Source organism: Ochlerotatus camptorhynchus, unplaced genomic scaffold, assembly GCF_037179485.1.
Source record: "Ochlerotatus camptorhynchus isolate MF236.1 unplaced genomic scaffold, CSIRO-AGI_Acam_v1.1 ptg000374l, whole genome shotgun sequence".
In the NCBI taxonomy this organism is placed as follows: Eukaryota; Metazoa; Arthropoda; class Insecta; order Diptera; family Culicidae; genus Ochlerotatus; species Ochlerotatus camptorhynchus.
In genome coordinates this window covers 729,050-744,338 of record NW_027040862.1, presented here as the reverse complement: position 1 = coordinate 744,338, position 15,289 = coordinate 729,050, and the positions used below count along the sequence as shown (strand labels likewise).

The following is a 15,289-nucleotide window of genomic DNA, read 5'->3' as shown; positions in this document are numbered from 1 at the left end:
CTGCCTGAACGGAACAGTGGTTGAATGGTTGAAAGAGGTCGTCTACCTCGGCTTAACACTAGACATCAAGCTGACAGCTGATTCAAAACCAAGTGTAACATCCTGATACGATCACTGTATCCACTCATCAACAGGAGGTGTACACTGTCCCTGAAAATAATCTTGCTGTCTACAAACAAATCTTCCTTCCTGTAATCGAGTACGGTATGCAAATCTGGGAGAGTTGCGCCAAATGACATCACCTTAAACTCCAAAGGATCCAGAACAAGATCTTTAGGATAGTTCTAAACAGTCCCCCGCAGACTAGAAATTCTGAGATCCACCTCCTGGCTGGAATTCAGACATTAGAAGACCGGAGAGTATTCATTCTGGAAAGGTTCAGAGACACCTGTCTGAGATCAAATCATCAGATCATACGTGATCTAGCAGGATAGGTTAAGTTACACTCGTAGTTAAGTAGGTTTTCACTTATTTCAATTCAAACAAAACACACTCCGAAAGGGGTATTCTCTAAACTAGTTGCAAAACGCAAATATTAAATTAGAATATCAAATTAATAAAGATGAAGAGCCAGGTAGGCTAATCAATTAAAATGTTAAATCAATGTACTATCATAATCAACAGAAATAAACATAATTTTACCACTTACTACTTCTACTGTTTTGACCGCACTCATCATTGTCAAGAAAGTATGCCAAATGGAACCACCTTCTTTATGCGCTGGAACAGGCTTTTGAGTTTTTTTAATTGTTGTGAGCTTCCAAAAGAGTTCGGAGCTCGGGTCTAATTCCGAGACATTATTTTCAAAAAATTTGTTCCTCAAGACAGAGAATCGCTTTTTAACTTCAATGGCAGGAACGCGTGTTATTTGATATTGCCGCCTTCCAACGTTTTTCAGGCGGATCAAGAGTTGAAGATCGTTGTCAATTATAATTGAATAGAATTTAACCTCGGAGTCGGTACTGAGGAACATTACACCACTTTAGGAACATTACGTCACGGTGCACTGCTGAAAATTTACCTGATGAAACTTCAGTGAATTCGCTAAAGGACGACATAGCTGGGCTGAAGGACATGGTAAATGTTCTTTCTGCAAAGGTGGATGCCAAACCTCCAGCTCCCGTTTTGAATCCTTCATGGCCGAAAATCTTTGGGTCGAATCCTGTTCCCAACACTCCGAAACGGAAGCGTGGTGAGAACCTGTCGTCGGCGAAAGCTCCGGTTACTCGTGGGACTAAATCGGCCTTTAGTACGTTGAAAACAGTGCCACAGCGTGAGGATCTGCTACGGATTTATCTGTAAGCTTTTGATCCCAACACTCCAGATGATGACATCGCATCACTAGCAATTACCTGCATGAATCTGGGCCCCAATGTGAAACCTAAGGCTATCAGGTTGGTGCCTAAGGACAAAGACCCTGCCACACTTAGCTTTGTGACTTTCAAAGTGGGCGCTAGTAAGGATATGAAGGACGTTGCATTGTCAGATGAAACATGACCTGAGAACGTGTATTTCCGTGAATTTGAAAATCGCTCAAAAAACCGTCAAGTCATCAGTATTGGTGCAAAACCACCAGCGGATACCGGTGAGCAATAGTATCCTCTACATTGGAATCAATCAATTCAGCGCTGCTTGCTGAAATCAACCCAGAACGTACTGCCTGTAGCATTGTGGAAGCCCCTAGTCCTGCCGAACCAGTCGTGCTTGCTGTTTGTTCCTGCCTTCACAGTCGTTCTGGACCTGTGGTCGAGGTTGGTGTCGGGGTCTTCCAGAACCCTCTTACAGGCAAGTATTCCTCACGTATCAGCAATTCGTTGGTTGATAGTTCTTTGGCTTCCAGGATACCGTTACGGCCTGACTCTACCGAAAACAAACTTCTCAATTCCGAATCAAACACCAGGATGGTTCACCTAGAGCAGCAACGAGTACCTCAACGTTATCTTCCTTCAACATCGTTCACTTCTTCACCGGGCCGCACTGCAGTCAGAACATTGGAAGCCCCTAATCCCTCCGACTCAGTCGAGCTTGCTGGATTCCGCCGTCATAGTCGTCCCGGTCCTGAGTTCGGAAACGGAGACGGGGTCTTCCAACCTGTGACCATAGGCAAGTACAGCTGCATAGATGAACATTTGTCAAGTTCTGATACCTCTTCGAGTTGCAGTTTACCTTCTTGCGGGACACACGCTGTATCTCAACGCGGTTTACGTGTGTACTATCAAAACACCAGAGGACTCAAGACTAAATTGGACGATGTTTATCTTGCTGCGCTTGAGGAGGAGTTTGACGTTTATGTCTTCACGGAGACATGGCTTGATGAGAGGATCAATTCTGTGCAACTGTTCGGCGACTCCTTTAGTGTCTACCGATTGGACAGTAATGTTGCCAACAGTGTTCGTACTCGCGGAGGTGGTGTTCTCGTAGCTGTTTCCAACGCATTTGCCTCTTGCCAGATCGCCTATGAACAATTTACTTCGATTTAGACTGTTTGGGTTAAAATTAGCCTCGCTTCACGGAGCATTTTTATTGGAGCGGTGTACATTCCCCCTGAACGACGTCTCGACTGTAGGATAATGCAACTTCATATGGATGCTGTAGAATTTGCTTCTTCTATGGCTAATTATTCGGACATGATTCTTATGCTCGGTGATTTCAATCAGCCTGGGCTTATCTGGTCGCACTCAGGTCAGGAATTTGCATATCCAGATCCAATAGCATCTGTTACTACTCCGGCCAGCCGCTTGCTTGTGGACGGTATTGGTTTTCATGGATTGAGGCAGATAAATCTAGTTCCCAACTTTCAGTCTCATTTCCTAGACTTGGTGTTCGTTAGTGAAAATTCACTTATTGACTGTACCGTTACTGAGGCACCTGATGTCATCGTTCCTCTTGACAACATCCATCCTGCTTTGGATATTTCTATCACAAATAGATCTCAACTTCACTTTGATGAAACTTTGATTGTCTATCGTCTCAACTTCCGGAAGACTGATTTACGTTTGCTGCGACGTTCCTTGTCTGAGATAGACTGGAACGTGTTGAATGACCTGGAGATCGACATAGCTGTCGATCGCTATAATTGCTTTCTGCGCGACTGTATTTCTGCTTCAGTGCCAAAGTGCCTACCTCCTAGAAAACCGCCATGAACCAACGCTACTCTCCGCAACCTGAAAAGAGCACGTGCTAGAACACTTCGTGCCCTTATTCATCGGCGGTGTTTCTTGACCAAACGGAATTTTTCAATTGCCAGTAACAACTATCGCCGCTACAACAAACTTCTCTACCAGCGGTATGTAATTTGCACTGAACGCAATCTGCGAAGCAATCCTAGGGGTTTCTGGTCTTTCGTAAATACTAAAAGAAAGGAAACTGGTCTCCTGTCGAAGGTGTTTCTGGGCAACGACGTAGCATTGACAACTGAGGATAAATGCAGGCTTTTTGCAAGGCACTTCTCGAGCGTTTTCTCGAACGTCTCACCATCGCAAGCTGAAATCAATCTAGCAGTCCGCGATGTGCCAACCGATGTCGTAAACATGGATGTTTTTACTGTGGATGTTGAAATGGTTCTCTCTGCGATAAGGAAAACTTAATCTCGATAACTTTTTCAAAGGCACGTATCAGCTTTTGTAAACAATGCATTTGATCGCCGATTTGGCGTAACTGGTAGCTCGCACACGCTTACTAACACCACTATCAGGTAGAGGAAAATTTCCCCTATCTGATGGCAGTGTTAGCATGCGTGGGCGAGCTACCAGCTACACCAAATCGACGATCAAATGCATTGTTTACAAAAGCTGATACGTCCCTTTGAAAAAGTTATCGAGAAATCTTCTTTTTCACCCGGACCGAGCGTTATGCCATCTGCTGTGCTGAAAAAATGCTGTGATATCTTAGCCTGACCCTGCTTTTTAATCTATCGCTCCATCAGTGTAAGTTTCTGACGCTTTGGAAATGCTCTACTATGTTCCCTGTTTTCAAGAAAGGAGACAAATGCAATGTGGAAAACTACCGTGGGATTACCTCGCTCGAGGTCGAATCTAAAGTGTTCGAGTCACTGGTCAATGAGAGATTGTTTGGTTCCTGCAAAAACTACATTAGCACCTGCCAACATGGCTTCTTTCCTGGCCGCTCCGTCGAAACGAATCTCGCCAGCTTTACGTCTTTTGGCATGGACAATGTATCTAAGAAACTTCATCTGGTGGATGCCATCTACACAGATCTTAAAGCTGCGTTTGATAAAGTTGTGCACGTCATTCTACTAGCAAAACTGGACAAAATTGGATGTTCTGCTCCCTTCTGCAGTTGGCTGAGATCGTACCTCGTACAACGGCAAGTTACTGTCTGCATCGGAAACTACTCATCTTACTGCTTCTCGAACAGTTCCGGAGTTCCACAGGGAAGCATACTGGGACCACTGCTCTTCTCTCTATTTGTTAACGATGCAACGTTTATCCTGCCTAGCGGAGGTAAATTGTTTTTTTGCTGATGACCTGAAAATTTACATTGCTGATTGCTTAGAATTACAAAAGCTTCTGGAGATCTTTCATGATTGGTGTGTGCGTAATTTTATGCTCCTGTGCGTCTCAAACTGTTGTGTGATTAGCTTCCACCGAACTAGAAATGTTATTTTGTTCGATTATAATGTTGCTGACACTGTACTCCAACGTGTTGATCACGTAAAAGACCTTGGCGTCGTGATGGATGAAAGGCTTACTTACACTCGCCACTTCTCAGCCACAATCGACAAAGCGAACCGTCAACTAGGATTCATGTTCAAAATCTCAAACGAATTCCGGGATCCTTTGTGTTTTAAAGCTCTTTACTGCTCATTGGTGCGCTCATTGCTTGAGTTTGCGTCTGTTGTCTGGAGTCCCTACCAGGCAGTATGGATTGCACGATTCGAAGCTGTCCAACGTAGATTCGTCAGATACGCATTGCGCTATCTTCCTTGGAGCGACCCGCTTAATCTACCACCGTATGCGGATCGCTGTCGTTTGCTGGGCTTGGATACTCTTGTTGAGCGGAGAAACGCATCGCAGGCTGTCTTCGCTGCCAAAGTTTTGCTTGCTAAATATGATGTGCCGGAGTTACTGGCATAGATTAATGTATATGCACCTGTCCGTACACTCTGTCCCAGAGCTTTGCTACACGAGGAAGCGCACAATACCAATTATGCAGCTAACAGCTCTCTTGTCGCCATGGTTCATCAATTCAACGTGGTATCCGACCAATTCGATTTTGGCATCACTTCATCCAGATTTCGTAATTGCTTAATGTCGGGCAATTTTAATGTATGACTACTTTTAGCTCTAAGTGTTTCATTAAGACTTTAAAGTCAGATGGACTAATAATAAATAATAAAAATAATAATAATAATAATATTGCTCCCAATATTGCTCCAGTTCTATGATCGTTGAAAGCAGAGCTGTTCGGATTAAAAATTATTTCTTGCGATATTTCAAAAGTTAGACCTAAACAAAATTTTATGGATTGGTATTAGAAGACCTTGCCAGATGCCAGAGTACCATGATTTGATATTTGAAAGATCTTCTAATACCAATCCAATAGCTCTTTTAGGTGACATTGCCTAAAAACTGAAAGATCACGTTTTGTTGTTTTGATATTTATTTCTTATTTAACAAATATAGTTCGATAACTGAATATATCAAAACAAGTTTTTATACCACATATTCATATACCAAAATAAGGTACCATACATCGTTAAGATATTTATATGTTATAGGTTAGTAATTGGCTCTTGCTCGGGTATCTAGATTTTTTTTTATTTAAATTTTTCTGAAATAGCTTATTCTGCTATTACAATATCTGCTTCTGTTATTATTCAGATTCTAGTGGATAGACTTTCCGATATTATTTTTGATATTTTTACTCTTACATCGATCAAACGATTAGCAAAAATGATTCTTCCAATTTCCTACTTTTAATATTGCTATTGGTCAGTTATTTCTTTCTACTCGGGTAGCCTCCATGACAGGCCTGAAGTGATCGGGCACTAATGAACTAGCAACGATGGCTGGTCAGTCATCTGAACTGAAAATTTACCAAGCCCATAAAGCCGACATGCCATTTCGTCATGATTGCCTTTATCAATGAGAAGCGATTTGATTCCAAAAGTTACAAACCTCCGTATACCAGAAGAAGACTCTTTGCCCGCTGGTTACCTTAATCGCAATTGTCTCAATTCAATTGACTAGATCAAATGCGTTTTATGTTCGGTTCGATGAACATCGCAGATTACTGAATGATCCACAAATTGACACACACCACTGTCCTCCGCCCCGCTGCATATCCGATTTCCGATCAGTGGTGGAGTTAAATCTTCTTCTTTGACTTTGTTGTACGTCCCTATTGGGACTTGACGCCGGCTCTCAACTTTGTGTTCCTTGAGCACATACTCTATGCCCAGGGAAGTCGAGAAATGTTCCAACCTAAAAAATTCGCGAATCGAACCCTCAGCAGACTGAGCTAAGGGAGCCCCCATGTAACTTTTGCGTGCTAGCCATAGCTGCGAGATGGCAATCTCGATTTACACTGGACGTGTCTGCAACCACCGGAATAATTAGCTAATTAACACCCGTTAATGGATTGACCGATTAGAATCGACGCAATTGACCGCAGCTCGGCGAGCGGGGCTACTGAACCGTATAATGCGATCGACATTTGACTTGAATTTAGAAACTCTTCCCGTGCAAAGGCTTAGGACAGAGTGGGACATTGGGGAAGTCGATTGATGTAATCTTGGCGATCGGTTTGATGTCCGGAAAATGGTTATTGTTTGCGAGGAGACATTGTCTTCGTGCATTGATGTAATTTGTGATTGATGATTAAGCTTGCCGCACATTATTCTCATTCATTCAGTTGAATTTCTTGCGAACCATTATCCCGGAATGAAATCGATTAATAAATGTTCCATCAAAGTCAACCCGTCCGCACAAGTGTGGAATGCTTCTCACATCCATCCGAAGGTTCATCGAATGCTCGAAAGTTTACACTTCAGCTTGACCGCATCCATACACCATTAAACCCATCGCTGGAACTGGAAGACGTAGGTCCGAGTGTGGTGAGCAAACATTCTTCGGATTGGGGTTGTTGAAAGACAAGTTCTGCTTTCAAACTGCTAGCAAGATCAAAGCGGAAAGCAACTACACGTCGGGGGTGATATCGGATAGCCAACCGAGAGAGAGAGTGAGACACCCGGATGCGGATGGATGGATTTTCCGATGCGAACTATCAGAATGGAACACAGGAAAAACGAGGAAAAGGGGTTTCGGGTTGAGGTAAAGTGGTTGACCTCTAATTGTTCCCTGCTGGGGCCCTCTGCGGAGAAACACTACTGGACACTGCCGGTTTGCGGCCAGTTTAGGAGATTAAAGCTGTAGCCGAAGAGTTTGCCCTGGCAGCAGTTACATACATACAAACGTACATGTCCTTTCGGGCAGCAGATGGCACGGGGATCAAAAGTGTTAATTGCAGGCTTTGCTGGGGGGATTACTCGAGCGTTTAATGGCTTGGTAAATGATAGTCTGGGATTTTGGACCATTTAGCATTTTCGGTTGCAGGGCGATAGAACTTTAAAGCAGCTTGTTCAGTCCATTCCAAAAGTTGTAACAACAGATTAACAACAGCTTTAATAATCGCTAATCCAAAAGCCAATATTTTCCGACCTTCATCGGATGGGAATTTCATTTTAATATAAACGCCTCAACAACGAAGAATAGCATATCCGGTTTGGGAAAAATCCAGATCAAAAGCCCTAACTCTATACCTCCGGAAAACGTCTGCTACCGGGAGGGGGGGGGGGGGACCCCTTTATTCAACTGTTTTTGGTTCTACTTTGTTTGCAAAGAAACGCAAGATTTCTACCCTCCCTCCCGTGTGGTGGCTGGTTCTGGGCTAGGAGTGGGATGTAAAACTTTGCTTATTAAACTTGTTCTTTCAGATTCGAAAAATTATTACTTTCCCAGGAAAACTCGATCCAAGTGGCAGCAGCATCGTCTTTGAATGCGAGATAAATAGCTGCTGGGGAGAGCCTGAGGTTTGCTTTATCACAGAGGCAAACGGGATTTGCCTGTGCCTCGGTTTAGGTGAGTTTGATAATTGAAAATATCAATGTTTGGGGATGATTGGTTGTTTCTGCTACAGTCATATTTGTTAGATGTAAGGCAAAATCCATAGAGGAAGGCGTGGTCACATCAAACTCTAACATCAGACAAACAAAGAAATTCGTAGATAGCCTGCATGTAGGGAAGATCACGAGTTCCCAATACATCGCTTACTTCACGGAAAGATTGTCCCCTCTTTTCCACACATTTTCCAGCCATTGTGTCCCAGTCTTATTATCCACCTGTTTCTGTGCTACTTGACTCCAATGAGGTGGATTACCGAGGTGAAGCTATCGCTTAAGTTGTGTGAGTAAAACTCCTGTACAATACAAGCAATTAGTGACGTCACAAATTGCGTTTACGTTGAATTTTTGGTTTACTAATACAACAATATTTTACGATCTGCTTCACCTCTCTCTGTAGCTCATTGACTTGCCCCTGCCCAGCCAGCATTTTGGTCAACCGTTCGAGAGTAGTATCTGAAGGAGGCTTCAGAAACCTGTTTCTTACCTGTTTCTTTCATAACAATCATTAACTTCGAGCCCACCGTGAATAATTGGTACCCAATACTAACCTAGAATTACTGCTGTTTAAAAAGTTAATTAATAAATTACGGATTTTTGGCTCTGAAAAGTGTCACGCACGACTGAGCCTAGTAAATAAACGAAGTAGTAACTGGATTTCCTCAAAAATCTCTTGACTTCCCTGAAGTTTACTGCACTTTTCTGAAGTCCACAGGAACTTCTAAAAGTTCCCATTTTTTTCTGAATTAAATGGAACTGCTTTGAAGTTTTCGGAACTTAATTTTTTAGCCTTTCCTAAACTGGTCTGGTCTTCCCAAAAGTTCCCTCATTTGTTCCTGGAATTCTTGAAAGACGTTTTATAAATTTCTGAAATTTCTCAGAAGCAAATGGAACTTATCTAACATTCTCTGATCTTCCCAGAAGTTATCGGAGCTTCTCTAAAATTCTTCTGAAGTGCACTACTGCCCTGAACTTCATACAACAGAACTTACATGAAGTTCCTGAAATTCTTGAAAATTCATAACTATACTGGAGTTCTTTAAACTTCCCTGACATTTACGGAACTTCATTTAGTTTACCTTAATTTTCCTGAAATTAATGCGAAATAATTTATGAAGTTATTAAATTTTCAACTTTTTTTTTTTAAATCCCTAGCTCAGTCGTTAAAGGCACTGCTACAAAGCAAGACCATGCTGGAGTTGCCTGGGTTCCGGTCTAGGAATTTTTCGGGATGGAAAATTTCTCGACTTTCCTGAGCACAAGAATGATTGTACTTGTCACATAATTATACTAATGCAGAAATGGTACAGGCTTAGAAAGCTCTCAATTAACAACTGTGGAAGTGCATCTAGAGCATTAAGTTGAGAGCACGCAATAAGCTAACATGCGATAAGCAATATGCTTGAAATACGGTTAAGAAGAAAGAAGAAGCATCCCTCAGTCTAATTGATAGCATTTGAACTTCGGTGGAGATCTAAAAAAAAAAAAAAAAACTTTGAATTTTTCACATCTCTGAAGATTTCTGAACTACGTACTTCAAAATTGTGGAGCATCTCAAAATTTCCCGATATATTTCTGAAATCAATGGAACTGCAATGATCTTCCCTGAAGTTTCCACTAACTCTCGATTCTTTTAAAATATTCCCGCATTTTCTTGATGGTCATGAAACTTTCTCAAAGTTCTCGGGTGACCCGTAAATGTTTCAGAACTTCCATGAAGCTCCCAAAGTTCTCTGGACTCCTGTGTTCTCGAAGGTTTCCTGAAAATTCATAACTTCACTGGAGTTCTTTGAACTTCCCTGAAATTTACGGAACTTGATTTAGGTTCCCTCAATTTTCCTGACATTAGAGTGAAATCATATATGAAGTTCTTAAATTTTCAATGAATTCCTTTATTTTTTTTTTAATTTCATGGAATTTGATTAACGTGATCGCATCTGATTCTTTGACATTTTAGAACCTCCCCAAAAAATCTAGACCTTCCTGAAGCTTGCAACAATTTCCTGGAGCTCTTAAAATTTTTCTATACGTTTCAAAAAATTTCAGAAGTTCGTTAACAAATTTCGGAAATTTGCAGAATTTTTGCTTTCACTCTGTAAATTTTGAAGAATTTATTCGTACTTTAAAAAGTTCTGTAAATGCCGAAGAAGTTGTGACGAGCCCGTTAAGGTCCTGGAAAACAATCGAACTCTTCAGAATTTGTGGGAACTCTGTTGAAATTCTGGAAACACTGTTCTACTTGTTTCTCCAACGAAGCTAAGGAATTTCCTCTAAAACTACGGGGATTTTAGTAGTTTTGGAATTTTTCCTAAAATTATTGGAACCTTCCTAAAGTTCTAGGAAGAACTTCCCTGGACTTATGGAAATAACTTTTCGGAAGTTCAAGGAATCGCTTTTCTAGAGTTCGTGGATGAACTGGCCAGAACTTCAAAAGTTCATCCCTGGAGAATTGGGAAGAAGTTCTCTTAAGTTCTGAGATGAACTTCCCTGAAGATCTGGAACGATCTTCCCTCAAGTTCTGGGATGAACTTTCCTCAAGTTCTGAGAAGAACATCCTTAAAGTTGTGGGAAGAACTTCCTTAAATTTTGGGAAGAATTTTTCTAAAGTTTTGAGAGGAAGTTTTCCTAGCCGCATACTTGGTGCAAAATGGTTGACGCAACTTATACATGACTAATTTTAGTCACAATCAAGTTGCTGCAAGATCCTGCAACAGCTTTGTGTTGATTGGGCTTCTGAAGTTCTGAGAAGAATTTCCCTAAAGTTTTGAGAACCAATTCTCTCGAGTTTGGGGATGAATTGTCCTCATGTTCTGTTCTGGGACAAGCTTTCCTTACGTTCTGGGAAGAACTTGCCTAAAGTTTTGGGAAGAGCTTCGCTGAAGTCCTGGGAAAATTTTCCAAAAGTTCTAGGAAGTACTTCCTCAAAGTTCTCTGATGAATTTCTTTAAAGTTCTGGAAAGATATTCTTCTTACGTTCTGCAGAGAACTGCCCTGGAATTGTGAAAAGTAGTTCCCTGAACTAGTAGGAATGACTTTTCTGAGGTTCTGGGAATAACTTCTTTAAAGTACTGGGAAGAACCTCTCTTGAGTTCAGGGAAGGAATTCCCTAAAGTTCTGGGAAGAAGTTCCATGAAGTTTTGAGAAAAACTTCACTCAAGTTCTGGGAAGATTTTACACCAGCCCTTGGAAGAAGGTCTGCTTAGAGAAGTCTAGAGAAGGTCTGGTTAGAACTTCCATAAAGTTCTGCGAAAAACTTCCCTGAAGATAAGGGATGATTTTTCATTAGGTTCTAGAAAAAAGCTCTATAGTTTTGGAAAGAACGTCCCTTAAGTTCACGGATGAACTTCCCTGATGTTTTTTGACCAACTTCATTGAAGTTCTGGATAGAGCTTCCCTGGAGCTCCCTGGAAGGGCATTTCTGAAGTTCATCGTTTAAGTCGTGGGAAAATTTTCCAAAAGTTCTTGGTTCCTAAAACTTCTCTGAAGAATTTCTTTTAAGTTCTGGGAGGAAATTCTTATCAAGTTCTGAAAAGAACTGCCCTTTAATTGTTGGAAGTAGTACCCTGAACTAGTAATTGTTGGAAGTAGTACCCTGAACTAGGAAAGACTTTTTTGAGGTTCAGGGAATAAATTCTCTAAAGTACTGGGAAGAACGTCCCTTGAGTTCAGGGAAGGAATTCCCTAAAGTTCAGGGAAGAAGTTCCATGAAGTTTTGAGAAAAACTTCACTCAAGTTCTGGGAAGATTTTACTGCAGCCCTTGGAAGAAGGTCTGGTTAGAGAAGTCTAGAGAAGGTCTGGTTAGAACTTCCATAAAGTTCTGCGAAAAACTTCTGATTTTTTGATCAAGTTCTCGAAAAAAGCTCTATAGTTTTGAAAAGAACGTCCCTTGAGTTCACAGGTAAACTTCCCTGATGTTTTTTTTTACCAATTTCATTGTAGTTCTGGATAGAACTTCTCTGGAGCTCACTGGAAGCGCATTTCTGAAGTTCATCACTGAAGTTGTGGGAAAATTTTCCAAAAGATCTAGGAAGTACTTCGTCAAAGTACTCTGATGAATTTCTCCAAAGTTCTGGAAAAAAATTCTTCTTACGTTCTGGAAAGAACTGCCCTGGAATTGTGGGAAGTAATTCCCTGAACTAGTAAGGACTTTTCTGAGGTTCTGGGAATAACTTCTTTAAAGTACTGGGAAAAACATCCCTTAAGCTAAGGGAAAAAAATCCCTAAAGTTCAGGGAAGAAGTTCCATGAAGCTTTGAGAAATACTTCACTCAAGTTCTGTGAAGATTTTACAGCAGTCCTGGGAAGAACTTTTCTGCAGTTCTAGAAAGAATTTGCTGTTAGGTCTGGGAAGAACTTCCCTGAAGATAAGGGGTGATTTTTTATTAAGTTCTCGAAACAAGCTCTTGATAGGACATTCCTATAGGTTTGGAAAGAACGTCTCTTAAGTTTTTTTTTTATTATTAATTTATTTGATAAGGCTCAATCGAATTAACTTTACAGAGCCGAGGATTCTTGGTCACTACAATACATCTTAAAACTATAGTCAAAAGGTACAACACAATAAACATTTTATCTTCTGCTATCCAAAAAGCCTCCTCCATCAGAACTGGAGCCACTTCCAGTAGTTTCATTGTATGGCAAATTGTTGTACGCCAACGAGGGTCAGAGCGCGTCCATTGCAGCAATGGACGCAAAACGTGGTTAGCACTGACACACTCATCACGAAACGGTTGCTTTTCAAAGTCGACGACGCATCGACCGAAAGAACTGCTGATGAAGAACAATGAGGAGGACCACACAATGGTTGCTGCCGAGAAAACAGACGATCGCGTGGCACACATCGAGAGTGTCGACAGCCGAGTGAACACTCGTCCCTTAAGTTCACGGATGAACTTTCCTGATGTTTTTTGACAAACTTCATTGAAGTTCGGGAAAGAACTTCCCTGGAAGAGCATTTCTGAAGTTTGGGTAAGAACTTTTTAGAAGTTGTGGAAAGAGCTTCTCTCATGTTCTGGATAGAACTACCCTCATGTTTTGGGAAGAACATCTCTGAAGTTCTAGATAAAACTTCCCTGGAATTCTGCGAAGAACTTTTCTGTAGTTCTGAGAAGGACTTTTCTGATTTTTTTTTGGGAAGAACATCCCTAATGTTCTTTAAAGTTTTGAGAAGAGCTTTCCTGAAGTTTTGGAAAGAACTTCTTTGATATTCTGGGAAGAACATCTCTAAAGTTTCTGGAGTTCTGGGAAGACCCTTCAGTTCTGAGAAATTTTGCCTCAAGTTGTGGATTGAACTTTTCTAGAGTTCTTGGTCAAGTCTTCAGGTTCAGCAGGTTTTATTCTGAAGATCTTCAACTGTCCAGGAATTCAAATAGCGTCTCTCAGATATTCACCCATGATACCAGTAGGATCAGAAATTATTTCAAAACCTACAGATGATCAGAGATTCTTCTCTCAATCCTCAGGATATTTTTTTTAAGTTTTCAGCTTTATCAGGGAACAATCTCCAACTGTCCATAAATTTAAATGTCTCTCCGATTTCACCTATGATACTAGGATGATCATAAATTATTTCAAATATCTAGAGATGATCAGAGGCCTCCCTGAAGTCCTCAGGAATTGTTTTCAAGACGTCAGATATTCGTAGACTTAGTTGAAGTTAGAATTCCAAGTGAAGAGTTTTTAAGAAAACTTTAAGCAATATTTGAGGGTTCATTTCATGTTAGTTTTGATGAACTCCTGATTCTAGGTAAGAGAATTCTATGGTAGTTCTCAGTAGAATCCCAGGAAAATCATAATTCTGAGAAGGTAATTCCAAGAGTGTTCTGGGTGGTATCGTGTGTGTTAAGGATAGTTACTGCAACTCACGACTAGCTCGAGCGTTACTAGATTCGTGCTCACAATTCTGCTTCATGACGACGAACTTCTCCAGTAAACTCAAGCTTCGAGCTTCACCTGAACACCTGTCGGCAACCTTGCCTGCACGAAGAATTAACTTGAACTACTGGACGCTCCCGACTAACATCAGCTTCACGGATCCCCAGTTCCACGAATACAGTCTTCCGATGGGTGGTTTCCGGTCGAGCAGCCGATCAACCAGTCACGATGCATCGCACATTGTCGTATTCGTGCACACTTGCAAACCTGCAAGAACAGTTGACGAAGTTCTGGGAGATAGAAACCTGTCGTTCCAGTAGTAGTCAATCGGTAGAGGAGACGGCGTGTGAAGCATTCTTCGATCAAACAACCACTCGTGATGATGCAGGCAGATTTATCGTCGCACTTCAAAAGCGTGAATTCATCATCAATCAGCTCGGCGAGTCCAGAAACATAGCGACAAGGAGATTTTTGAGCTTAGAGAGGCGGTTCCAGTTGAATCCCGAGTTGAAGACAGCGTACGCAGATTTCATCCACGAGTACGAGCGACTTGGTCATATGGTGCAATTTCCAGACGTCGAAGAGCAGTTTCCCGTGTACTATCTTCATTCCAAACTGGACAGTACAACAACGAAACTACGTGTCGTTTTCAACGCGTCGTGTAAGACCAGCAGCGGTGTATCTCTCAACGAGACACTAATGGTTGGACCTGCAGTTCAGGAGGACTTGATCGCCATCACACTCCGATTCCGTTTGTTCCGCATTGCCATTGTAGCGGATGTGGAAAAAATGCATCGGATGATACTCATCTATCTACTCGTATACCGAGATTTCCCTGGCGACTGGCAGAAGAAGGAGCTCTCGCTTATTCTCGTGCGGCTAAGGTGTTGAAGAAAGAGTTTTACGACATGCTGACTGGAGCGGACAACGTCGACGAAGCGAAGCAGCTGGCAAAGGAAATGATCACGCTAACTTCATCAGGTGGATTCAACCTGCGAAATTGGAACTCCAACTGCAAGGAATTGTTAGCCGAATTTCCATCCGATCTCCTAGATGATCGTTCCACTTTAGAGCTTGATTCCTCAACTTCACCAGTGAAAACTTTGGGGTTACTGTGGGAGCCGCATTCAGACAATTTCCGATACCATTCTCCTAAGTGAGACAACAAAGCAGTGCTCACGAAACGTGTCGTTCTCGCAGAAGCAGCTCGCCTGTTTGACCCGTTAGGATTGATAAGTCCAGTTGTCGTAATTGCCAAGATATTTCTCCAAG

General features: G+C 41.7%; 1 protein-coding gene across 1 annotated transcript; it reads left to right on the top strand.

The window, feature by feature from the left end:
• The first annotated feature begins 14,245 nt into the window (after positions 1 to 14,245).
• Positions 14,246 to 14,908, top strand: LOC135710258 (uncharacterized). Its single transcript, XM_065232778.1, has one exon. It carries the CDS (start codon positions 14,246 to 14,248, stop codon positions 14,906 to 14,908), a length of 663 nt encoding a protein of 220 aa, XP_065088850.1.
• The last annotated feature ends 381 nt before the right edge of the window (positions 14,909 to 15,289 follow it).